Source organism: Danio rerio, chromosome 8 (genome assembly GCF_052040795.2).
Source record: "Danio rerio strain M-AB ecotype USA chromosome 8, GRCz13ab, whole genome shotgun sequence".
Lineage (NCBI taxonomy): Eukaryota > Metazoa > Chordata > Actinopteri > Cypriniformes > Danionidae > Danio > Danio rerio.
In genome coordinates, this window is record NC_141028.1 from 61770001 (window position 1) to 61796566 (window position 26566).

The 26566-nt window shown below is 42.4% G+C and overlaps 1 protein-coding gene across 8 annotated transcripts in view; it reads left to right on the forward strand.

Moving 5' to 3' along the window:
* Nucleotides 1–26566, forward strand: part of LOC101883538 (serine/threonine-protein kinase WNK2) — a 50799-nt gene that overhangs the window by 8795 nt on the left and 15438 nt on the right. For 6 of the 8 annotated variants that reach the window (XR_015498612.1, XR_015498616.1, XR_015498614.2 and 3 more), the window contains exons 4-27: nt 578–750; nt 1293–1513; nt 2970–3127; nt 5422–5510; nt 6338–6557; nt 7733–7970; nt 10682–10764; nt 13950–14261; nt 14379–14489; nt 14839–15180; nt 15484–15753; nt 17963–18012; nt 18094–18253; nt 18782–18898; nt 20217–20387; nt 20683–20734; nt 20816–20917; nt 21715–22268; nt 22862–22919; nt 24093–24157; nt 24261–24407; nt 24638–25014; nt 25481–25698; nt 26057–26260. Coding sequence is in view for 4 of the 8 variants with exons in the window: in XM_087265613.1 (XP_087121739.1) it covers nt 578–750; nt 1293–1513; nt 2970–3127; nt 5422–5510; nt 6338–6557; nt 7733–7970; nt 10682–10764; nt 13950–14261; nt 14379–14489; nt 14839–15180; nt 15484–15753; nt 17963–18012; nt 18094–18253; nt 18782–18898; nt 20217–20387; nt 20683–20734; nt 20816–20917; nt 21715–22268; nt 22862–22919; nt 24093–24157; nt 24261–24407; nt 24638–25014; nt 25481–25698; nt 26057–26260 (4492 nt within the window). In the remaining 4 variants the exon portion in view is untranslated. Of the gene's footprint in view, nt 1–577; nt 751–1292; nt 1514–2969; nt 3128–5421; nt 5511–6337; nt 6558–7732; nt 7971–10681; nt 10765–11610; nt 12154–13949; nt 14262–14378; nt 14490–14838; nt 15181–15483; nt 15754–17962; nt 18013–18093; nt 18254–18781; nt 18899–20216; nt 20388–20682; nt 20735–20815; nt 20918–21714; nt 22269–22861; nt 22920–24092; nt 24158–24260; nt 24408–24637; nt 25015–25480; nt 25699–26056; nt 26261–26566 lie in introns of all 8 variants that reach the window. The other 2 variants (XM_087265610.2, XM_087265611.2) reach the window with 1 other exon arrangement.

Genomic DNA, 26566 nt, shown 5'->3' on the forward strand with positions numbered 1-26566 from the left:
TAAAAGTGTAAAATTTTCATCTGTTTGATGAAATAAAATTCCTTCATTTAATATTTATACCAGCCATAAATATAGCCTAGCTGCCATATATATATATATGTATGTGGAATAATTTTAATTCACATAGATGAGCTACTTTAATTGTTTAAAATAACAATTAATCTCATTAGCATATTTGATGATGGAGACATGACATATGGAGATTGTTCCAGTGATTGTGTCATGATTCAGTGCTGTTTCTGGTGTCAGCGCTGCTGCAGCTCAGTGCAGATGAGGATACACACACTCACTGAACCGCTGCATTATACATGACACTGCTGGAGCTGGAACACACACACACACACACACACACAGACACACATTACTCTGGAGTGCTAAAATGTGGTGTGTTTTGTGTATTTCAGGACCGTAAGCTGTCCACACACACACACACACACACACACACACACACACACACTTATTGGCTGCAGTGTTGATATGTGGTGTGTTTGTGTGTGTTTCAGGACCGTAAACTGTCCACACACACACATTCATTGGCTGGAGTAGTGATATGTGGTGTGTTTCGTGTGTGTTTCAGGACCGTAAGCTGTCGAAGGCCGAGCGGCAGCGCTTTAAAGAGGAGGCTGAGATGTTGAAAGGTCTCCAGCATCCCAACATCGTGCGCTTCTACGACTTCTGGGAGTCTCCGCTCAAGGGGAAGAAATGCATCGTGCTGGTCACCGAGCTCATGACGTCAGGAACGCTCAAAACGTGAGAGGACACAACGTTCAGCAAACCTTTCATTCAGCGCCGAGAGCTCTCCCGTACAAGTGTTGGCTTCAGTTTCCTCTTAAATTTGCTCATAATGATGATTTGTGGAGGATTACAGCGAGAAGACTGAAGCTGAGAGTGAAAGATGAGAGGCGGAGCTAAACTGAACACCCCGCCCCCTACTCCATATTCAGATTCAGTTGTAAATACGTTGTCATACTGAAATAAGTTTGCTGAGTGACAGGTGAGAGGCGGAGCTAAAGAGAAAGCCCCGCCCCTACTCAATATTCCTTTTTCGTTGTAAATACGTCATCACACTGATCAAAGTTTGCTGTTAGTGAAAGATGAGAGGCGGAGCTCAAAATGAAATCCCCGCCCCTACTCAATATTCAGTTTGAGATGTAAACGCATCATCACTCTGATATAAGCGTCTCGGCAGCTTTCGCACAGGACTTTAAGCACTTGCTGTATGTAAATTCTCAGCTGTGGGAATACTGAGAGTTTCTGGGTGGTTCTGAGCTGTGCTCCGCTGTCTCCTGCAGGTATCTGAAGCGCTTTAAGGTGATGAAGCCCAAAGTGCTGCGCAGCTGGTGTCGGCAGATTCTGAAAGGTCTGCATTTCTTACACACGCGCGCTCCTCCCATCATCCACCGAGACCTGAAGTGCGACAACATCTTCATCACGGGTCCCACCGGCAGCGTCAAGATCGGGGATCTGGGTCTGGCCACGCTCAAACGGGCCTCCTTCGCCAAGAGCGTCATCGGTGAGACTGGCGAAAGCTAGTTGCTAATTGTTTGCTAGGTAGTTGCTATCCTGTTGCTAAGGTGTTTTGGGCAGTTGCTAAGGTATTGAATGTGGCTGTTTTGCAGTTACTAGGGTGTTCTGGGTAGGTGTTAGTATGTTGCTAGGTAGCTGCTATCCTGTTGCTAAGGTGTTTTTTGGGTGGTTGTTAGGCAGTTGTTAGGGTGTTGTGGGCAGTTGCTAGTTGGTTGATAGGTAGTTGCTATTCTGTTGTTAAGGTGTTTTGGGTGGTTGCTAGGCAGTTGCTAAATTATTGTTTGTGGCTGTTTTGCAGTTGCTAGAGTGTTCTGGGTAGTTGCTAGTTGGTTGCTAGGTAGTTGCTATGCTGTTGCCAAGGTGTTTTGGATGGTTGCTATGCAGTTGTTAAGGTATTGTAGGTGGTCGCTATGCAGTTGCTAAGGTGTTGTGGGTAGATTCTAGGTAGTTGCTATCCTGTTGCTAAGGTGTTTTGGGTGGTTGCTAAGCAATTACTAAGCTATTTTAGGTGGTTGCCATGCAGTTGCTAGGTAGATGCTAGTTTTTTGTTAGGTAGTCGCTATCCTGTTGCTAAGGTGTTTTGGGTGGTTGCTATTCTGTTACTAAGGTGTTTTGGGTGGTTGCTAAGCAGTTGCTAAGGTGTTCTGGGTAGTTGCTTGTTGGTGCTAGATAGTTGCTGTGCTGTTGCTAAGGTGTTTTGGGTGGTTTCTAGGCAGTTGCTAAGAATTTGGTGTCAGTTGTTATGGAGTTGCTAGAGTGTTCTGGGCAGATGCTAGTTGGTTGCTGGGTAGTTGATACATGTTGCTGAGGTGGTCTTGGTGGTTGCTTGGCAGTTGCTAAGGTATTGTAGATGGTTGGCTATGCTGTTTCCAGGGTGCTTTGGATAGTTGCTAGTTGGGTGCTAGATAGTTGCTATGCTGATGTTAAGGTGTTTTGGGAGGTTGCTATGCAGTTGCTAGGATGTTGTGGGTAGTGGCTTGTTGGTTGCTAGGTAGTTGCTATTCTGTTGCTAAGGTGTTTTGGGTGGTTGCTATGCAGTTGCTAAGGTATTGTAGGTGGTTGCTATGCAGTTGCTAGGGTGTTCTGGGCAGTTGCTAGTTGGTTGCGAGGTTGTTACTTTCGTGTTGCTAAGGTGTTTTGGGTGGTTGCTATGCAGTTTCTATGGTATTGTAGGTGGTTGCGATGCAGTTGCTAGGGTGTTCTGAGTGATTACTAGCATTAAAGTCTCCCCCTACTCCTCTTTTTGGCCATCTGTGCCTGCTGAATCATAAAGACGGGGGCGTCTTTGTATGAGCGCCTGATCTCCAGATTTAATTACAAGAATAATAACTTCATGATAAAAGCTCATATTTAACTAAATTGTGTGTTAGTGTGTCGCAGATGTGCAGTTTAAGAAGTCACAGCTACATTGTATTCATTTGTTGTGTGTGTGTTGTCCTCAGGTACACCAGAGTTCATGGCCCCAGAGATGTATGAGGAGCATTATGACGAGTCAGTGGACGTGTATGCGTTCGGCATGTGTATGCTGGAGATGGCCACTTCTGAGTACCCTTATTCTGAGTGTCAGAACGCTGCCCAGATCTACCGCAAAGTGACCAGCGTGAGTCTGCATCTCACAGAGGGACACACACACACACCCACATACAGGCACACCCACAAACAGACACACCCACATACAGGCACACCCACAAACAGACACACCCACATACAGGCACACCCACAAACAGACACACCCACATACAGGCACACCCACAAACAGACACACCCACATACAGGCACACACACATTCTGAAATCTGTCACTGCATGCTCATAAACACGGAAACACACGGCACAAGAAGCCCGCTTATTATTTATTATTATTTCCTGCATTGTCATGCAATATCTCCTCAAGCAATTCCACAGAAGCTCAAGCCGCATTTTCCACATCATTCCATCACTGTGGTTTAGTAACGGTGTTGATAATAGTTTACAGTGTACTGTAGCAGGAATCTAGTTTAATCCAGCCTGCTTGTGTAATATTAATCCTTCTATATAAAACATTATTCCTCCTGTGAAATTCTTTTAAAATATTTTAGAGATTTTCTTCAGCACATTTGTGATCACAACAGTGTTAATAACTCATCTCTAATAACTGATCTATTTTCTCTTCTCCATGATGACAGCACATAATATTAGACTAGATATTCTTCAAGACACTAGTATTCAGCTTAAAGTGACATTTAAAGGCTTCACTAGGGTAATTAGGGTAAAGTTAGGGTAATTAGGCAAGTCATTGTAGAACAGTGGTTTTTTAAAATTTAATTTAATTTAATTTTTTTATTTATTTTATTTTGTTTTGTTATATATTTTTTGTTTTGTTTTATTTTTATTTAATTTTGTTTGGTTAAGATATTTTTATGTATTTTTATATATAATTTTAGTTTTAGATATTGTTTATATATTTATTTATAATTTATTTTTTATTTTAGATATTTTGATGTCAGTTTTATTTTAATTTATTTTGAATATTATGCACTTTTTATGTATTTATTTTTTATTTTATTTATTAATTTTGAATTTTAGATGTTTTTTATGCATTTATTTTTTTGCATTTTATTTTATTTTTGTTTTAGATATTGATTATGTATTTATTTTTATTTTAGGTATTTTTGTGTATTAGTTTTGCATTTTATTTTATTTAAATTTTACTTTAGATATTTGTTATGCATTTATTTTTGTATTTTATTTTAATTTATTTTATTAAAGGTATTTTTACGTATTAATTTTTATGCATGTATTTTTATGTAATTTAATTTATTATTGTGTGTTTATTTTTAAATTTCATTTTATTTTTAATTTTATTTATCTTTTAGGTATTTATTTATTTTTTATTTATATTGATATTTTTACTTTATTTTTACTTTATTTTATTTTATTTTTATTTCAGATATTTTATTCAATTATTTATTTTGTTTAAATATTATGCATATATTTATTTATTTTTTATTATTATTTTTTAAGAAGTTATTTTCATTATTCCAGCCATTCTAAAAGAAATACGACTTTCTCTGGAAGAAAAAAAAATTATATGAAATGCTGTGAAGAATTGTCAACCTACACACACACACACACACACACACCCACACACACACACACACACACACACACACACACACACACACACACACACACATATATATATATATATAATATGACTGGAGCAAATAATATTCTGTCAGATCCTCTCATGGATGAAGTCCTCGACCCGCTCTGCTCTTCAGATATTCATAGACTCCAATATTCATATCATCTGTCTGTGATTATCTTGTAATATTAAAAGAGCCGTCGCTCTATAGCTGTAGATCTGAGCCTAATGCATGAGTGCTGTGAGTGTGTGGTGTGCTGATGGGTATTGATCTGATATTCATCTGTTGTGTGTTCACGCGGCTCTCGGAGGGTTCTCAGCTCTTCAGATCTCTCTGTTCTTCATAATCGAGCCGCTCAAATCAATATTTCCTTCATTTTATTACAGTTTAATCGGCTTGAAGGAGAATAAATGTCATCAGTGATCACAGTCAGCGCTGAAGTGCTGAAGAAAGACAAGATATGGATCATAATCATGCTTAATAAAACGGCAGAGATCACTTTTCTTCTTCCTTTAAATATCTGTAAACTCCTAATATTTACATTTCTTGACTTTTTTGTAGCATAATTTCCATGCATTAATCCATAATTAATCAGCAAATCTGTTGAGCTACAAACTATAAAAAAAAACCCATCCCACTTACATCATCCCATAACCAACACACTCGTCAAGTGATTTCATAGTTTTGAGTGACTGAAATGTATTTTAATTTAAGGTTCAGTTCACACCATTAATGTTTGTGTGTGTGTGTGTGTGTGTGTTTCTCAGGGAGTGAAGCCTGCCAGCTATAATAAAGTGATGGATCCTGAGGTGAAGGAGATCATCGGCGAGTGCATCTGTCAGAAGAAAGAGGAGCGGTCAGTGCTACACATACACATACACACACACACATACACATACACACACATACACACACACACACACACACACACACACACACACACACACACACACACACACACACACACATACACACACACACACACACACACACACACACACACACACACACACACACACATACACACATACACACACACACACATACACACATACACACACACACACATACACATACACACACACACACATACACACACATACACACACATACACATACACACACACACACACACACACATACACACACACACACATACACACACTCACTCGCATTTGTGCTTAAAATGAATTCAAACTTATATTCTGGAGGTCTCCTCAGTGTGTTTGTGGAGGTCTCCTCAGTGTGTTTGTGGAGGTCTCCTCAGTGTGTTTGTGGAGGTCTCCTCAGTGTGTTTGTGGAGGTCTCCTCAGTGTGTTTGTGGAGGTCTCCTCAGTGTGTTTGTGGAGGTCTCCTCAGTGTGTTTGTGGAGGTCTCCTCAGTGTGTTTGTGGAGGTCTCCTCAGTGTGTTTGTGGAGGTCTCCTCAGTGTGTTTGTGGAGGTCTCCTCAGTGTGTTTGTGGAGGTCTCCTCAGTGTGTTTGTGGAGGTCTCCTCAGTGTGTTTGTGGAGGTCTCCTCAGTGTGTTTGTGGAGGTCTCCTCAGTGTGTTTGTGGAGGTCTCCTCAGTGTGTTTGTGGAGGTCTCCTCAGTGTGTTTGTGGAGGTCTCCTCAGTGTGTTTGTGGAGGTCTCCTCAGTGTGTTTGTGGAGGTCTCCTCAGTGTGTTCGTGCTGTATCTCCCGCAGGTACTCCATCAAGGATCTGCTGAATCACGCCTTCTTCGCGGAGGACACGGGAGTGCGGGTGGAGCTGGCGGAGGAGGATGACTGCCTGAAGACCTCCATCGCCCTGAAGCTGTGGGTGGAGGACCCGCGCAAACTCAAGGGCAAATACCGAGACGGCGGAGCCATCGAGTTCAGCTTTGACCTGGAGAAAGAGGTTCCTGAAGCCGTGGCGCAGGAGATGGTGCGTCCCCATACACGGCACCAACCCTCCTATTATATTATTATATTCATTCATTCATTCCTTTTCCTTCAGCTTAGTCCCTTTATTAATCAGGGGTCGCCACAGCGGAATGAACCACCAACTTATCCAGCTTATTTTTTACACTGGGTGATGTGGTGGCGCAGTAGGTAGTGCTGTCGCCTCACAGCAAGATTCGAGCCGCGGCTGGGTCAGTGTGTGTTTCTGTGTGGAGTTTGCATGTTCTCCCCGCATTCGTGTGGGTTTCCTCCGGTTGCTCCGGTGTCCCCCACAGTCCAAACACATGTGGTGCAGGTGAAATGGGTAGGCTAAATTGTAAGCGTATATGGGTGTTTCCCAGTGCTGGGTTGCAGCTGGAAGGGCATCCGCGGTTTAAAACATGTGCTGGATAAGTTGGCGGTTCATTCCGCTGTGGTGATTAATAAAGGGACTAAGCCGAAAAGAAAATGAATGAAGGTTTTACACTTTTACCTTCCAGCCGCAACCCATACACCCATACACCCATACACACTCATTCACACACACACTCACTATGACCAGTGTAGTTGATCAGTTCCTCTATAGTGCATGTGTTTGGACTGTGCGGGAAACCGGAGCACCTGGAGGAAACCCACACCAACACGGGGAGAACATGCAAACTCCACACAGAAACACCAACTGACCCAGTCGAGACTCAAACCAGCGACCTTCTTGCTGTGAGGGGATCGTGCTACCCACTGCGCCACCGTGTCACCCCTATATTATATTCATTCATTCGTTTTCTTGTCGGCTTAGTCCCTTTATTAATCTGGGGTCTCCACAGTGGAATGAACCGCCAACTTATCCAGCAAGTTTTTACCCAGCAGATGCCCTTCCAGCCGCAACCCATCTCTGGGAAACATATTATTATATATAAAATATAATTTTTTATGTAACATTTTACACTTTTAATATATTTATTTGCATCTATATTTGTATTACAGAAAAACTATATGAATAAAACTGCACAATATTCATTCGTAATCATGTGCGAGTTATAAGTGCTGTATGTGCTCAGCATGTCTGCTGTAGCTTCTCCTCTTGTGTTTGTGAGATGCTCCGGCGCTCCAGAAATAGCGCTCTGGTGTTCCTCTGCTCTATTATTAGTGCTGACAGCGCCTCCTCTCTCCTTCTGTCAGGTGGAGTCTGGATTCTTCCACGAGAGCGACGCCAAGATCGTGGGCAAGTCAATCCGGGACCGAGTGGCTCTGATTAAATGGCGGAGGGAGAGGACGGGGCCGAGGGCTGATCCGGGGCCCGCAGCTCCTGTACCCGCACCTGCAGCCGCACCCGTACCCATACCCTGCCTGCTGGAGCCCGAGGAGGAGCCGCAGGGTCTGGTGTGCCCGCTCAGTGCCAGGACCCCCTCCACCACATGTGAGCATCCACAGCATCAACACTGTAGTAAATTTGGGGATATCAGTCATGCAGAATTCATTCATTTCAGTCTTTATCCGGGTCACGGCACCAACCTGTCGAGAATATGCGACCTCAGCTGTTTGACTTGAGCTGGAAAGATTCCATGTGGAGTCAAGTCTGATATTGGTTGATGATGAAGAGTCAGATTGATTTCAGTCTCTGTCCAGATGTCACGGCACCAAAACCTGACAGAAGTCTTGTGGAATACCCAAGATTTAGAAACTTCTAGTGGATGATCTGGTGTCAGAAGTGTCTCTATGGAAGGCGAAGGCCTCTAGATTTTGCTTATTTGAGCACAATAAAGTCTGATCATGTCTTGATGTTGAATGGTTTCATTAGGACAGTAAGGTCTGACTCTGCTCAGACTAGTGGTTCTCAAACTGTGGTACCACTAGCAGTACGCAGGTATACATCTAGTGGTACACAGAGGAATCACTGAGTAATGAAAGAAAAATGTATGCCATTATAATCATTTGATGCGTACGATAACGCCAATGTGATCAGCATTGTGTGTTCTCTAAAGCTTACGATCAAAGCGCTGTGCTTAGATTGTTTACTTTAGTGCAGGGGTGTCCAAAGTCGGTTCTGGAGGGCCGGTGTCCTGAAGAGTTAAGATCCATCTTGCTTCAACACACCTGGCAGGAAGTTTCTAGTAAATCTTGTAAGAGCTTGATTAGCTGGGTCAGGTGTGTTGGATTAGGGTTGGAGCTAAACTCTCCAGAACAGCCCTCCAGGACCGAGTCTGGACACCCTGCTTTAGTGCATCAGCTGCTAAAAATCAATCCAATTGGCGCAGAACTAGAGAAAGAGGTGCGTAGTGCTTGCAGAGCAGATACAAGCTAGAGCAACCCTCGAGCCACAGAGCGGCTGGTCTGTAGATCAATTGGTACCGTTGGTCCACAAAAAATCATTAATTATTTCCTTTTTATTTATTATCCGAGTCTGAACGATCATTTATTTTGACAAATCTTTTGTTTTGAAAAATGACCGTATTCTCTTGTTATGCTGTGTTCACACCAGACGCCGTACGTGTGGATAAATCGCGCTATTCGCACGTAAATAGCCGCGTGAACATTTGAGTTTACTCGCTTCATTCGCGTGTCAAATTCACTTCAGAACAGATGTGGATTCGCGTGATGGGCAGGGCTTCTGTCTGCCCGGTGACTGTAACTTCGTTGCTAAAAGGCTAACATGGATTTTATGAAGAAAATAACAGTGTTTATGTGCTTTATGAAGACTGAAAAACAGCGTCGATACGTTTAGGGTCGTGTCTGAGTCCACTACATGCTTTCAGAGGTGCAGCAGCTCTGTGAGCTCATCAACTCCTCCAGAAACTGAACCTGGATGACGGAGGCTTTCAGCAGTGCTTCTGACTGAGCCCAGCCCAGTTTGATGACTTGTTTTCGGTGTCGCCTGGAGGATTTCCCCCGGGACACCATCAACAGGTTCTACGTCACAATCACGCCCCCACAAGAGCAAGCTTCTGATATGTTAACGCGGCGCGAATGTCCGCTGAAGTTCAGATTTTCGAACTTGAGAGATTCGCACGAAACGCTCGTTAAGTGCGTCAAATGCGCAAAAAGCTCAATTCGCCATTCGCGCAATTCTCGTCATTCGCGCGTTTGCATTGACTTAACATGTAAATCACTCGCGCTTGACGCGCGTGCCGCATCTGGTGTGAACGCAGCATTACATCTCGGTCACTTGAGTGCCAAAATTGATCCCACATGCTAGATGAATGAGTAAGAACTGCAGCACGACGCGCTTGCGTATTCCAGGCGTGCCCAGTTGAAAACATCTTAACTTTTCAGAATGCGGCGGCGTGAGTCACATGACCTGATCAGCTTCATATTTTGTATGGAATATCATGTCGTTAGACTAGTCACCTCAGACCAACACAGAACACCCAAACACTGCAGTGCTTTTCCAGTTTCTTCAAGAATAAAACTCAGAGTATCAGAGTTTTGTCAGCTTGACATCCCTTAAAGTAATGACTTGTGCTGCTTGTTGAATCTACTTATTTAAAATGAGCTGAAACAGCACAATCCTTAAGGTGTTGTGGAGACAACTTAATTAATTTATCTGCATGTATAAGCTTATTAACTTTACATGTCTTTGTCTTATTTGCATTTTACGCCTGATGTCTTTGTCTCTCTGCATTGGAGCATATGCACATGGACTTTTAATATCAGTCATCAGCTCCAGGGCTTCCGCTGAATTGTCATCCCATACAACATCACAGCGTTTAAGATCTGATCTCTTTAAAAATGAGCAATCCTCCTCACTGCCTGGCGAATATATTAAATAAAGTGGGCATCAGACAAATTATAAGCACTGTATTAAATTATAGAGTTTATCATTTTCAATGGAGTATCTGCGCTGGTCTGTGGCTAATGACCTGCTCTTCATCTCTTTCTATATCTTAACAGCAAAATGCATGCTCACATCTCTTTGACTGATTATATTTTAATGACATTACTACATCGATGATGTAAAAGGAACCGTATGAAATTAAAAATAGTCCCATAAAGCTCTCAGCGGAAGGCTGAGAAGCACTAGCTGTGCACAAAGCCCATCCCGTTGTATGTTGTATATGATGGCTGTAAATCTGCTTGTCCTGTGAGTGTGTGAGATGCTGATGTGCAGTCTGTCTCTCTGTCTCCCTCTAGTGGACAGTGGCATCGGCTCGACAGTGTATTCAGACTCTCACAGCAGCGGTCTGCAGGAGTGTGTGTCCACCGCAGCGCAGGAGGTCTGTATCACACACACACACACACACACACACTAATATATGCGCATAAATCTGCATTCCTCTGTTACTGCGTGACGCATGCACAACACAATACGCATGCCTGAGATTTATTCAGAGGAATTACGCTAAATTTAGACCTGTGGGGGGACTCGGGTTCATTCTTTTACCTTTGAGCTAGATGTATGATCGCTGTCTCTAGTGTGTGAGTTTGAGCCGAGTATAGCACACTGATAATGTTCTCTAACTTTCTGACTGTTTTAAGCTTCGAGCCTGATTTCTGACGCTTTAAAATTAAATGAGATTGTGCGATGGTGATTTTAATCACATTCTCCCTTTGTACATGTCATCAGAGGGGGAAAACCCCGCCCACTAGTGCCCATCTCATTAGCATGTCCGGCAGGCCTGAGTGAGAAGCAGCCATCTGTCCATTAGCCATTAGAGTGTTTGAGCTGCTGAAGATAACGTCAGCATAGACTAAGAGGATTATAGATGTGGAGTTCTAGATGAAGCACAAATCAACAGCGGAGTCATTAGGCATCTGTAGCTCCGCCCTCTTTTGAAAAAACACAATCTCATTTGCATTTAAAGCGACAGTCACCAAACCACCACAGTTAGGATCAAAGCCTGGAAGGGTCAGTTCCAGAGAGCATGGGCTATTCTCTGCTCACATTTCCCTACACACTCATCAGAGACTTGCATAATAGGTCTGCTTTAAATGTTTTGACGTACAACAATGTGAGAGGATCCTAATCCTTCTGTTTTTGCATAACCAAGTCATGCATGTGTGTGTGTTCATCTCATTTGCCATTTCATGATAATAGCATGCAGGAGCTGCTTGTCTTCCAGGGTGCGCGTCGTGAAAGCTCCTTTATAAATGACTTCTTCAGACTCTTTGAACATCCTCAATTCCTGTCCCGACCCAGCAGCCCGTCCCGACCCCTGACAGCCCGAGAACAGTCAGAAGAAGCCGTCAGAGGTCTGTTTCTGTCTCCTCCGCCGACCTCCACCCGCAGGTACAGCGACACCTCCCTGAATCCGCCCTCTGAGGAGTGTGTGTCGGCCCGCCGGCTCTCCTTAAACCAGCCGTCGTCCCCCTGCCGCAGCTGCCTGTCTGTGCTCCTGCACGGGGCGCTCTCAGAGAGGAGACATTCAGGATATTCTCCGTCAGGATCCGACGTGCGCATTTCAGACCTCTCCCAGCTGAACAGATCTCTGCAGTGCATTACGGGACACGTTCATCAGCCTCCTGCGCTCCTGAAAGTGCCGCCGTGCCCTGAAACAGCGCCGCCCCGTCCCGTCCGCAGCTTCAGCGATGAGGGCTGTGTTTTTGAGCCTCCGCGTGATGGACTCCGCCGCAGGTCCAGCTCCTGTGTGGGCCAGCGCTCAGCGGTAGGTGATGCGGATGGGTTCTGCATCTCTGCTGTGCTCCTGCTGGGGGATTGCAGGCCTCAGATGTAGAGGCGTTCTCTCCTTTCCTCTCTCCGTACTCACCAAGTCCAGTTCTCCATCAGAGGAGAACACAATCGTCTGTTTTCCTGATCAAATCTACCCATTAACCGTGCTTACTACACGTCATGCTGCTAACATGCTAACAAACTGCTTCATGTTTACTCTCACCTAAAGGAACATGGAAATAGGCTAGTTTAACAGCCCCTCTAGAGTTAAACAGGTGAGCTTTACCATGTTTTAGAGTCCCTTCAGGGCGGCACGGTGGTGCTGTGGTTAGCACTGTGGCCTCACAGTAAGAAGCTGGGTCAGTTGGTGTTTCTGTGTATGGGTGTTTTCCAGTACTGGATTGCTACTAGAAGAGCATCTGCTGTGTAAAACATATCCTGGAATAGTTGGCGGTTCATTCCACTGTGCCGAACCCTGATTACTATAAGCCAAAAAGAAAATGTAAGAATGAATGAATGAACACCCATCAGATCAGTTATTCTACCCTGTTAATTATGTAGATTTTTGGGTCAGAGGGAACTAAGGATGTTTTTGCGCCTGTGCCTTTAAATGCAAATGAGCTGGTTATCTCCGCCCACTCTTTGTCATTTCATTTCTTTTGTTACGACCAAAGATACTAAATGGGCGTCACGGTGGTGTGGTGGTCAGCACTGTGGCCTCACAGTAAGAAGGTCGCTGGTTTGAGTCTCGGCTGGGTCAGTTGGTGTTTCTGTGTGGAGTTTGCATGTTCTCCCCGTGTTGGCATGGGCTTCCCCCACAGTCCAAACACATGCGCTATAGGGGAACTGATCAACTAAATTGTGTGTGTGTGTGTGTGTGTTAACATGTGTATGGGTGTTTCCCAGTGCTGGGTTGCAGCTAGAAGGGCATCCGCTGTGTAAAACATATGCTGGACAAGTTGGCGGTTCATTCCACTGTGGCGACCCCTGGTGAATAAAGAGACTAAGCTAAAATGAAAATGAATGAATGAATCCTTTCAGCTGATCTCCAGGTCTGACAGTAGCACTTTTAGCTTAGCTTAGCATAAATCATTGAATCGGATTAGACCATTAGCATCTCAAAAAATATATATATTTTCCATGGTCCTACAGTTCTCCTGGGTGATTGTAGATTTCTAATATACTCAAATCTGCAAGCGTTCTCTCCTTTCCTCTCTCCGTACTCACCAAGTGCAGTTCTCCAATGGAGGAGAGCCCAACCGCCTGTTTTCCTGATGAAATCTACCCATTAACCGTGCTTACCATGTGCCTGACGTCATGCAGCTAACAAACTGCTTCATGTTTTCATTATCAATTAACCTGTGTGTGTGTGTGTGTGTGTGTGTGTGTGCGTGCGTGCGTGTGTGCGTGCGTGTGTGCGTGCGTGTGTGCGTGTGTGCGTGCGTGTGTGTGTGTGTGATTTGCTTGCCTGCAAATTAACCAATATATCAGCTTTGACATCTTTGTTTACATGCAGTGTTTGTGTAACAGTAAGGCCCCGGTGTACTTCAAACCTAATGAGAAAACAAACGTAATGTCGTAACTCAAAACGAAATGGCGTAATTTCAAACAAACTCCAGACTCTAATATATCTGCATCCGCTCAAACATGAAGCTCAGCATCATCACTCAGCCTTTCAGAACTTCCTCTTGTCCTCAAACCCAGAAGGAACAGAGCTTAGTTTGAAGTATATCGAGGCCTTAAAGCATGCAAGCGTGGGATTTCTCCATTGGTGTGTTTCCTCTTGTGCAGTCTCCAGCTTTGCGGGTCCAGAGTCATGCGGCTCCAGCTCAGCACATGCAGACGTACACTCCTGCGTCCTCAGAGTCCTGCGGGACGCTTCTGTCTACTCAGGACACGCTGAAAACAGCACAGCAAAGCATCAGTGCACAGCGCATCTCCTCCAGCCGCAGCGCAGAGCTGCACCTGCAGACACACACACACCCGTCTGCAGCGCTGCAGCAACACACACCTGAGATCCTGAGTCTGCAGACTGAGGCGCAGATCTGTGACTTCTCTAATGTGCAGATCAGCCACGCAGGCCCTGCGCCACCTGTCCAACAGGTAAACATGCTATACCACCAAATCTAAATGCAACAATGCCACATTTGTCTACTATTCAGGGCGTACAGTATATGTGAATTGGGACGCAGCATTGTGTTTCTCTGTGTGTTACGTTAGCTCTGCACTCAGACGCCGCTCATAGACAGCTGGCAGCATGCAGGACAGTCTGCATCTAGTGTACCAGCACTGTCTGTTCCCCCGCTGCAGGCGCCCGCTTACCTCACACAGGTACACGCTACACTGCCAAAAACACTTTAAATATCTGAAAACTCCTAAATCAGATGCATTTCTAGACAAGTTTTGTTTTCAGAAATAACATTTAAACAACTTTAAAACATGCAATAATAATAAGATCAATTAAATAATGTTATTTTAAAGAAAAAACACGATTATTGTGCTTGTTTACGGAGGAACTCTCTTCATTTTGACTCATTATTTCTCAAATCAACACAATAATGTTTGCTTGTCTAGAAAACGCTTCTTGATTCTTGAGTCTTTCGATATTTATACTGGAAACAACACTGTTTTTTTGCAGTAGACCTGCATTTTTCACGTATGCTTTGGTCTTTATCTCCAGTGTCCGGCTGGGTCTCCTCTTGCGGGATGTGATCCACACACTGCCTGTTTTCCCTCAGTTCACTCGTCCCTCAGTTTGCCAGTGCCAACACACTCCTCCATCTCCCAGGTGGCGTGTTCACAGAGTTCAGTGCCCATCCAGTACCCGCTCCTGCCCTCCACATCTCCTGTACCCACTCAGTGTGCAGTTCCACCCGCAGCCCATCAGTACCAGCAGCCTAATGTAAACCACATCAGCACTTTCTCCCAGCAGGGCCACAGTCAGGCCACGCCCACAGTGCATCCAAACCCCACCTCTCTGTGTGCTGGAGCTCCTCCTATTCAACAAGCTCCGCCCACACAGGTATTGTGTGCTTTGATGGGCTTTAAAGTGAAATGTGCATGTTTCATATGTTTGAGAGGGGGTGGGGCATATTTTAGCTCCTCCCCTCTCGTGTTTAGTTTTCCTCAGAGCTCTGCCAGGTATAGTAATAGGCCTTACAGCTTCAGTCAAGTGCTTTGAACATTAAAACAGGGTGGGACATAAAGTAGCCCCTCCCCTTTCTAAAAAAAATAGCCAATAGAGTGTTGAATTTCTCAAATGTAAATCTCGTTGCGGTGTATCAATGTAACTTTGCTGATTTTGGTATTGATGTGTTGTTTCCAGGGCTCATTGACCCTCCAGCACCAGACTCCACTTCCAGTGGACCTGAACTCTTCCAGTGTCTCTGATCATGTCCACGCCTCTCAGATGATGACACACCCCACCGCCCCATCCCATAATGCACCTCAGCTTGCTACAATGCCTCAGGTCTCCCACAGACCCGGTCTGGACACCTTCATCCCTGCAGTGGACCAAACGCAGACTCCTCTACACGCGGGTCAGGGTTCTGCAGTCGCTGTCGCACATCCAGGAGCTCCAGAGGCGCTCACTGAGGTCAGACTCAACACACACTGCACATTCTCACATTACTGGAGGTCACATGATACACTGCATTATCAGAAATCCAGATGAGATGTGCGCTGTAGACACAGTGCTCACTTAAGCCTAGTGCACACTACACGACTGTGAACATCTGCAGAATGCTGTGCCTTTCAGACTATGCTTAATTTGGGCAAATATTATGTGTTAAATTGCACAGAAAATGTGATTTGAGTAAATATCTTGAGTAACTGCGCACAGAAAATGTGATTTTTAGCAAATATTGTGGGTCAAGTGCACAGTAAATGTGATTTGGGTAAATATCTTTAGTAACGTTGTACAGAAAATGTGATTTTTAGCTAATATTGTGGGTCAAGTGCACAGTAAATGTGATTTGGGTAAATATCTTTAGTAACGTTGTACAGAAAATGTGATTTTTAGCTAATATTGTGGGTTTAATTGCACAGAAAATGTGATTTAGGCAAATATTGTGGGTTCAATTGCACAGAAAATGTGATTTGGGTGAATATCTTGGGTAAAGTTGCACAGAAAATGTGATTTTTAGCAAATATTATGGGTTAAATTGCACAGAAAATTTTATTTTAGGCAAATATTGTGGGTTAAATTGCACAGAAAATGTGATTTGGGTAAATATTGTGGGTAAAGTTGGACAGAAAATGTGATTTAGGCAAATATTATGGGTTAAATTGCACAGAAAATGTGATTTTTAGCAAATATTATGGGTTAAATTGCACAGAAAATGTGATTTTTAGCAAATATTATGGGATAAATTGCACAGAAAATGTGATTTTTAGCAAATATTGTGGGTTAAATTGCACAGAAAATGTGATTTTTGGTAAATATCTCGAGTAACGTTGTACAGAAAATGTGATTTTTAGCAAATATTATGGGTAAAGTTGCACAGAAAATGTGATTTTTAGTAAATATTATGGGTAAAGTTGCACAGAAAATGTGATTTTTAGCAAATATTATGGGTAAAGTTGCACAGAAAATGTGATTTTTAGTAAATATTATGGGTAAAGTTGCACAGAAAATGTGATTTTTAGCAAATATTATGGGTAAAGTTGCACAGAAAATGTGATTTTTAGTAAATATTATGGGTAAAGTTGCACAGAAAATGTGATTTTTAGCAAATATTATGGGTAAAGTTGCACAGAAAATGTGATTTTTAGTAAATATTATGGGTTAAATTGCACAGAAAATGTGATTTGGGTAAATATCTTGGGTAAAATTGCACAGAAAATGTGATTTTTAGCAAATATTATGGGTTAAATTGCACAGAAAATGTTATTTTTAGCAAATATTGTGGGTTAAATTGCACAGAAAATGTGATTTTTGGTAAATATCTCGAGCAACGTTGTACAGAAAATGTGATTTTTAGCAAATATTATGGGTAAAGTTGCACAGAAAATGTGATTTTTACTAAATATTATGGGTAAAGTTGCACAGAAAATGTGATTTTTAGCAAATATTATGGGTAAAGTTGCACAGAAAATGTGATTTTTAGTAAATATTATGGGTTAAATTGCACAGAAAATGTGATTTGGGTAAATATCTTGGGTAAAATTGCACAGAAAATGTGATTTTTAGCAAATATTATGGGTTAAATTGCACAGAAAATGTGATTTTTAGCAAATATTATGGGTTAAATTGCACAGAAAATGTTATTTTTAGCAAATATTGTGGGTTTAATTGCACAGAAAATGTGATTTTTTAGCAAATATGGGTTAAATAGCACAGAAAATTTTATTTTAGGCAAATGTTGTGGGTTAAATTGCACAGAAAATGTGATTTTTAGTAAATATTATGGGTTAAATTGCACAGAAAATGTGATTTGGGTAAATATCTTGGGTAAAATTGCACAGAAAATGTGATTTTTAGCAAATATTATGGTTTAAATTGCACAAAAAATGTGATTTGGGTAAATATCTTGGGTAAAATTGCACAGAAAATGTGATTTTTAGCAAATATTATGGGTTAAATTGCACAGAAAATTTTATTTTAGGCAAATATTGTGGGTTAAATTGCACAGAAAATGTGATTTAGTCAAATATTGCGGCCACATTGAACATTTTAATTAATACAGTCTGCAAATTTGCCTTCATTCATGTGTTTGCGTTAACCTGGTATTGATCTCACTGTAGAAGCTGGATTTTAAAAATGTTTTTACTTCATTTTTTCTTTCATTTCTTCTTTTGTTCAGGAGCTGGTTCCTGACAGACCCTCAGTTCCGGCTGCGTTCACTCATGACAGGTGTGTTTCTCTGTGGTTCACCTGTGAAGATTGCAGAGCTCAGACCTCAAGCGTTCTGAAATCTTCTCTGTTTCTCCACAGTATAAACTCTGACGCCGCGTCTGGTAAAGAGCTGAGTGACGGCAATGAGGGTTCAGGCAGAGCTCGCAGTGAAACACGAGTCCGAAAACAGCACCGTAAATCATCCCACACGCGCTCACGACAGGACAAGACCAACAAACCCAAACTCAGCATGATCAAAGTGAGTCCGGACACTGAAAAACGGAAAGCACTGATCTGTGCTCAGCTCTGAGCGTCGTCTGGGCTTGTCTTGTACTTTCCCCTTGTGCTGTTGAGTCTGGGCTGATTTTGAGTCTTTATTTGGCCACAACATTTCATTAAGAAATGATTTTTTTCAAATAAAGCATTGACGCCTGCAAGGGCATCCGCTGGGTGAAACATATGCCGGAATAGTTGGCGGTTCATTCTGCTGTGGTGACCTCTGATAAATCGGGGACTAAGCTAAAGGAAAATGAATGAATAAATGATTTATATTCAAAGATATGAATATAAATAAACCTAATACATGCTAATAAAATTAAATATTCAAATAAATCGATATAATTCATGCATGTGTGTATTCATATTTACATTCTAAATATAAACAGTATATTATGTCATCAAAAACTTGTAAAATGGGTGTGGCTAGAGCACTCTGCTACTGTTTGATTTAGAAAAGGTACCTGATTTTGTTCCTCAGCATTTGATTGGATGCCGTCGTGTGTTGCAGGTGTTCGACACAGGTGACAAGATGGTGGAGTGTCAGCTGGAGACTCACAATCATAAGATGGTGACCTTTAAATTTGACCTGGATGGAGATGCTCCAGAGGAGATCGCCACATACATGGTAAACTACAAATGTTCAGATGCCATTTAACAGGACTGTGAATTCAAGATGCGTATTTTTATGGGTGACTTATCAATTATAATAAGTTACTGGTTACAAATTACATGACAAAACTGGTAGTGAGTAATATCTTTTATTAGGTTTCATATTTAGGTAACATAATCATTACTTTTGGATTACATTTAGATTACATTTGTGGTAACATTTTAATAACTCTTAACACAACGTCATCGGAATACTTTGGATTACTTTGGATTTAGATTACTTTTATGGTATCGTAATCTAACTACTTTTGGATTACATTTAGATTACTTTTGTGATAACATTTAGATTACTTTTGGGTAATGTAATCTAACTACATTTGGATTACACTTAGATTACTTTTGTGGTAACATTTGCATTACTTTTATGGTAACTTAATCTGACTACTTTTGGATTACATTTAGACTACTTTTGTGTTCTAACATTTAGATTACTTTTATGGTAATTTAATCTGACTACTTTTGAATTACATGTAGATTACTTTTGTGGTAATGTCATCTGACCTCTTCTTGATTACAAATAGATTACTTTTTGGTAACATTTAGATTACCTATGGTATCGTAATCGAACTACTTTGGATTACATTTAGATTACATTTGTGATAACAATTAGATTACTTTTATGATAACGTGATCTGACTACTTTTGGGTTACATTTAGATTACTTTTGTGCTAACATTTAGATTACTTTTATGGTAATGTAATTTGACTACTTTTGGATTACATTTAGATTACTTTTATGATAATTTAATCTGACTACATTTGGGTTACATTTAGATTACTTTTGTGGAACCATTTTAATTACTATTATGGTAACGTAATCTGACTACTTTTGGGTTACATTTAGATTACTTTTGTGGTAGCATTTAGATTACATTTATGATAAGGTAATCTGACTACATTTGAGTTACATTTAGATTACTTTTGATGTAGCATTTAGATTACTTTTATAGTAATGTAATTTAAGTACTTTTGGGTTACATTTAGATTACTTTTGATGTAGCATTTAGATTACTTTTATAGTAATGTAATTTGAGTACTTTTGGGTTACACTTTGCTTACTTTTTGGTAACTTTTAGATTACTTATGGTATCATAATCTGACTTTTTTGGATTGTATTTAGATTATTTTTGTGGTAACATTTAGATTACTGGTGTGTGTGTGTGTGTGTGTGTGTGTGTGTGTGTGTGTGTGTGTGTGTGTGTGTGTGTGTGTGTGTGTGTGTGTGTGTGTGTGTGTGTGTGTGTGTGTGTGTGTGTGTGTGTGCGTGCGTGCAGGTGGAGAATGAGTTCATTCTGCTGCTGGAGAGGGAGATGTTCATCGAGCAGCTAAAGGACATCATGGATAAAGCTGAAGACATCCTGAGTGAGGATGCGGAGGGAGAGAAAGTGTCCGCACAGACCTCACCGCTCCGTCACACACCTGTAAACACACACTCCGGCATGCAGGTCAGCTCTAATAACAGAACACACACAGGCTGCAGTCCATATAATTTTAAACTCTTAAGAAGGGCAGATCAGAATCAGGCCTGTTTCATTCATGAATCTTTGATTTATACGTAATTATCGCCTGACATGTTTATTTAAAGTACAAATTCACACAGATACACATTACATTTAGGCCTAATTAAATGTGTGTGTGCTGCCATCTAGTGGTGTGAAGGAGAAGAGTGTATCCTGCTGTGCATTACTGTGTGTTATTTTGGCTCCATCACTTCTGTATTTCTATATTTGTGTATTTCAGGGCTCCAGATCTGAGCACAGCCAGTCTGATCAGCTGGTCTACAAGCAGAACGGTAAGACCCTGTTTCTGCTGTAAAATCAAACACATGTAACACAGTCTGTCCTGATAAACACACACTCCTGCTGATTCACAGTGCTGCACACGGGTAAGCGCTGGTTCATCATCTGTCCTGTGGACGAGACGCCTGCGGCTGACCGAGAGGAGAACAGCAGCTGTAAATCCCAGCAGAATCACGGTAAATACGCTGCATTTCTGTCCGTTCTTCCAGTTATAAACACAGCTCAATTCACAACAATGAACAGAATTACATTTAGAAGCTTTAACATAATGTAATCTGAGTACTTGAATTACATTTAGATTACTTTTAACAAAGCATAATCTGACTTCTTTTGGATTACACTTAGATTACTTTTATGCTAACATTTAGATTACTTTTAACAAAACGTAATCTGACAACTTAAATTACATTTAGATTACATTTATGTTAACATTTAGATTACTTTTAACATAATCGGACTACTTTTGATTGCATTTAGATTACTTTTATGCCAACGCAATCTGACTTCTTAAATTAAATTTAGATTACTTTTGTGGTAACATTTAGATTACTTTTAACATATCGTAATCTGATTTATTTTGGATTACACTTAGATTACTTTTGTCCTAACATTTAGATTACATTTATGTGAACCTAATCAAACTACTTTTGGATTACATTTAGATTACTTTTAACAAAATGTAATCTGACTACATAAATTACATTTAGATTACATTTATGATAACATTTAGATTACTTTTAAAATAAAATGACTACTTTTGATTGCATTTTGATCACTTTTGCGATAACGTTTAGATTACTTTTATGTTATCGCAATCTGACTTCTCAAATTACATTTAGATTACATTTTGAAGCTTGTGTTAGGGTTATCTATGAGTGTGTCTGTGTGTCAATTGTGTGTCTGGTTGTGTTAGTTTGTGTGTGTGTGTGTGTGTGTGTATACAGCACTGATCATCCTCCCGTCTCTCCCTCAGACACAGACAGCTCCTCCATCATCAGTGTTGATCCTCCATCAGTGCTGCATCAGTCATGTGACCAGGCAGCAGACGGCTCTCAGACAGCCTGTCCGACCGGCGTCTCCATGGTTACGGAGATCGGCGTCTCCATGGTTACAGACATCCCCTGCTGCCCGATCGCTCCTCCTGCGTCTTTAAACAATCAAAAGGCAGACGAGAGCCTCCAGCAGCCCGTATCTCCCAGCACAGAACCAGCTGTCAATCAAACTCAGCCTGTGGTGCTGCAGCAGCCCTTCGCCACACCCACTCCTGTCGGCAGCAGCCAATCACAGCCGCAGAGCCCCACCCATCAGGCCCAGCAGACACAGCCGGTGGAGTCGGACAGTGAGGGGCCGCCCAGACTGGAGTTCGCCGACCGCACCATCAAGACTCTGGATGAGAAACTGCGGAACCTTTTATACCAGGAGCACCACCCCTCACAGAACACAAGCTCCGCCTCTGAGCCACCTGGGTCTCCGCCCCTTTCTGACAGCCAGGGCAGTGATGGAGCCACCAGGAGAGCAGAACCACTGGTACATACACAACACACTCACTCACTGATACTGCTGTGTGTGTGTGTGTGTGTGTGTGTGTGTGTGTGTGTGTGTGTGTGTGTGTGTGTGTGTGTGTGTGTGATTTCATTCATTCATTCATTCATCTTCCTTCGGCTTAGTTCCTTTATTTATCAGGGGTGGCCACAGCGGAATGAACCGCCAACTATTCCAGCATATGTTTTACACAGCGGATGCCCTTCCAGCTGCAACCCAATACTGGGAAACACCCATACACACTCATTCACACACACACGCTCATATAAAGTTTGTGTGTGTGTATTTAGGGACTTTATGTGTTGTTAATATGAACTCAAAGACTTCACTGTCACTATTAAATTATACGTGCTGTACATCGTTCTAGTTTAAGGAAGATGAATGGAAAATGTCTGGAATGTGCACAGTTTTGGGATGAGTCTGTGATATATGATTTGTAGGTACATGGCATGATTAGTTTTATTCTGATGTCAGAGCAGTGAGCGTCTCCTCTTTGAGGCATTTATCATTTTCTTCTGTTTGTTGTTTTTCATAATTCAGTGTTCCTCTAATCTGCTGTTGTTTTGGGTCTCTTGTAGCCTCAGATTCCAGAGCGATCAGACAGTCTCGGCACCCTGAGCGACTCTGCTGTCGCACGTAAGAGAGAGTGTGTGTGTGTGTGTGTGTGTGTGTGTGTGTGTGTGTTTTCTCTCTCTCTCTCTCTCTCTCTCTGATGCAGAAGTGATGTTGACGTGTTTTGTTAAAGGAAAGATAAATGAATGTTTATATCATAATTTAGTTAATAATGTTGAACTTTTCTCAGGGGTTTGGGGTATTCAGTTAATCAGGATGTAATGTGTCATTTGATGATGGACTTATTTATTTAGGATTGGACTTATTTCTGTTTAGGAGATCATATTACACATTCTGGGTTTCATGCAAAAATAACCTTTTGTTGTCTTTCTTTCTTTCCTTCTTTTTCTTCCTTCCTTCCTTCCTTCCTTCCTTCCATCCTTCCTTCTTTTCCTTCCTTCCTTCTTTCTTTTCTTTTCTTTTCTTTTTTCATTCATTCCTTCTTTTCCTTCCTTCATTCTTTTCCTTCCTTCCTTCCTTCCTTCCTTCCTTCCTTCCTTCCTTCCTTCCTTCTTTTCCTTCCTTCTTTCTTTTCTTTTCTTTTCTTTTTTCATTCTTTCCTTCTTTTCCTTCCTTCTTTCTTTTCCTTCCTTCCTCCCTTCTTTTACTTCCTTCTTTTCCTTCCTTCCTCCCTTCCTTCCTTCCTTCCTTCCTTCTTTTCTTTTCTTTTTTCATTCTTTCCTTCTTCCCCTTCCTTCCTTCTTTTACTTCCTTCTTTTCCTTCCTTCCTTCATTATTTTCTTCTTTTCCTTCATTCTTTCCTTCTTTTCCTTCTTTTCCTTCTTTCCTTCCTTCCTTCCTTCCTTCCTTCCTTCATTCTTTCTTTCTTTCTTCCTTCTTTTATTTTCTTTTCTTTTTTCTTCTTTCTTTCTGTTCCTCATTTTTTTATTCTTTCCTTCTTTTCCTTCCTTCCTTCCTTCCGTCCTTCCTTCCTTCCTTCCTTCCTTCCTTCTTTTCCTTCCTTCCTTCCTTACTTCCTTCCTTCCTTTGTTTCGTGTTTCCTTCCTTTCTTGCCTTCATTGCTGCCTTCCTTTCTCCTCCTTTTTTCTTTCTTTCTTCTTTTTACCTCTTTTTTACCTGTCCTCTCCTTCTTTCCTCCTTTTTTCACCTGTTCTCTTCCTCCTTTCCTTCTTTCTTACTCCTCTTTTCTCCTTCTCCTCTTCTTCCTCCTCCTCCTCTTCCTCCTCCTCCACTCAGCCTATAAGAGGCTGCTGAGCAGGAAGGAGTCCTCCGGCACACACACCTCCAGAAGCCACTTCCAGGTGCTCATCTGCTTCTGTCGGATCATACAAATATAGATCACACATATAATCTGCTGGATCTGCTCAGTGTGCGTGTGTGTGCGCGCGTGTGTGTGTGTTGCAGATCCTCACAGATTCAGACGTGTCTTCTCATGATGGTGGAGATCCAGCAGCGGAGGCGGCTCCTGAATCTGCAGCTGAAAACACACACAGATCCACATCCAGCAGACCTCTGAGCCACAGATACTCCGCTCCGGCTGAGCTCTACCAGGTCTGACTGGAGCATGCCTTTACATGCTGGAGACACACACTAGTGTATTATTAGTACACAGTATTATTTAATCAGTTATTAAAACTGTTCTGTTTAAAAATGCGCAGAAACAAGTCTTCTCTCCATTAAACAGAAATTGTGGATCAAAGTATGCATGAGGGCTGATAATTCTGACTTCAACTACATCTACAGAGAAATAGAATGTTTCTTAATTAGTCTTTATTTTTCAGGATGCATGCACATCATTTCCAGAGGCCAGACCCACAATGCCATGCGCCACAAGCTCTCTGTCGGCAGATGGGACGGGGAGGTGTGTGTCGTCAGACAGCGGTGAGGAGCGACCGCAGCAGGATCCTGCATCAGTGACCGGTCCTGCGTCTGACCTGATGAAGCGCGCTGTAGCGTTCCTGCGCAGATCCACTCACAGCAGCAGTGTACAGAGCTCCGATTCCCCCTCCGGACCTGTGGCCAACGGACACGCCCCCTCTTCCACCAGCCACGCCCATGCCGCCACTAGCCACACCCCCTCTGCCTACATCAGCAGCGATAATGACTCAGAGTTTGAGGATGCGGATATGAAGAGAGAGCTGCAGAAGCTGAGAGAGAAGTGAGTTACTGACACAATCATTTATGAGGGATGGAGCAGATCCAGGAGGTTGTTATCGCAGAATAAAGCCTGACAGCAGCCCGATGTGAAGCTAGATGGAGACAGTCAGAAACAGCTGATGGAGTATACACTAACCTGCACATTATTCAGACACTAGATGGCGCCAAACAGTCGAAAACAGCTGACTAGAATATAAATATGAATGTAGATCTAAGTTTGATGCTTCAGCTAAGTTATTTTTAGCCATGTCCTACTTATTCTTAACCACACCTCTTTTATGGGAATGTTGTGCAGTAGAAAGCCCCGCCCCCTACTCAATATTCAGTTCCAGTTGGAAGCACTGTACATCAATATACTGAAATAAAAATACTTTACATTTGATCTCGTTACATAACATTTTTAGACACGTGTTATGTTGCGATTGAAGCATGTGTGTGTGTGTGTTTGTGTGTGTGTGTGCGCGCAGACACATGAAGGAGATCTCAGAGCTCCAGGCCCATCACCGAGGAGAGATCGAGCAGCTGTATTCCCGCTTGGGTCGGCCTGTTCCGGCCAGCGTGGGTTTCCTGCATGCAGCGCCACCTACAGGCCGACGCCGCAGAACCTCCAAACACAAGCTAAAGGGAAGCCGGCTGCTTAATCCCATGGTGCAACAGCTGAGGACCAACCGCAGCACCAGCTCCAGTATGTATGCTGACCAGTGAGAGGGGTCTGGCTGCAGACCTGGTGCAGTGCAATCTGGGCTGCAGCTAATGCTTTTTAATGGGCTCACCTAACCCCACCCCTAACCCCACCCCTCACAGTGATGTCACTCACTATATTGAGTGCATTGTGTCTGACATTGCATCGCTGAGTGATGCAATCTCAGCTTGCATCATAAAGGCTGCATCCAGATACTATTCAAAGCTTCAAGCGTTTGTGTTAGCAACACCTGCTGGTCAAAACTTGTAATTACAACTAAAACTTAAGCAAAACATGCATTAGAGTTGACTATTCCCTATCACATCATTAACTGTGCATGCATGTGTGTGTCGTCCTGCAGCAGAGACGTGCTCCAGTGTGTCGGGGTCTCCTCTGAAGAGTTCTGTGGTCAGCAGCAGCTCTATGGGCTCCAGCAGCACTGTTACTCTGAGCCCCGTGTCGGAGCCGCTGCAGCCGGTGCAGACCCAGCAGCCCTGCTCGCTCAAGGGCTCCCTGTCCTCCGACAACATCTACAGCCCCGCCACACACACACCGCAGACACAAGGTGAACACACACACACACTGAGCTCACACTGCTGGCTGTAAACCGTCCTCACTGTATGCAGCCTGCAGAAACACACTCGCAGACAATCACTAGCAAACCACACACTGCAATAAGGCCTTTCTTACCCAGGGTTTTTGTCTAGTTTCTAGTCCAAATGTTTCAAAACTCTTAAATCAAGAAGCTTTTTCTAGACAAGCACTAAATATTGTGTTGATTTCAGAAATAATGAGTCAAAATTAAGAGAGTTGCTCCTTAAAATAAGCTAAATAATCTGCCAATGGGGTGAGTAACGCAGGGCTGAGCAAT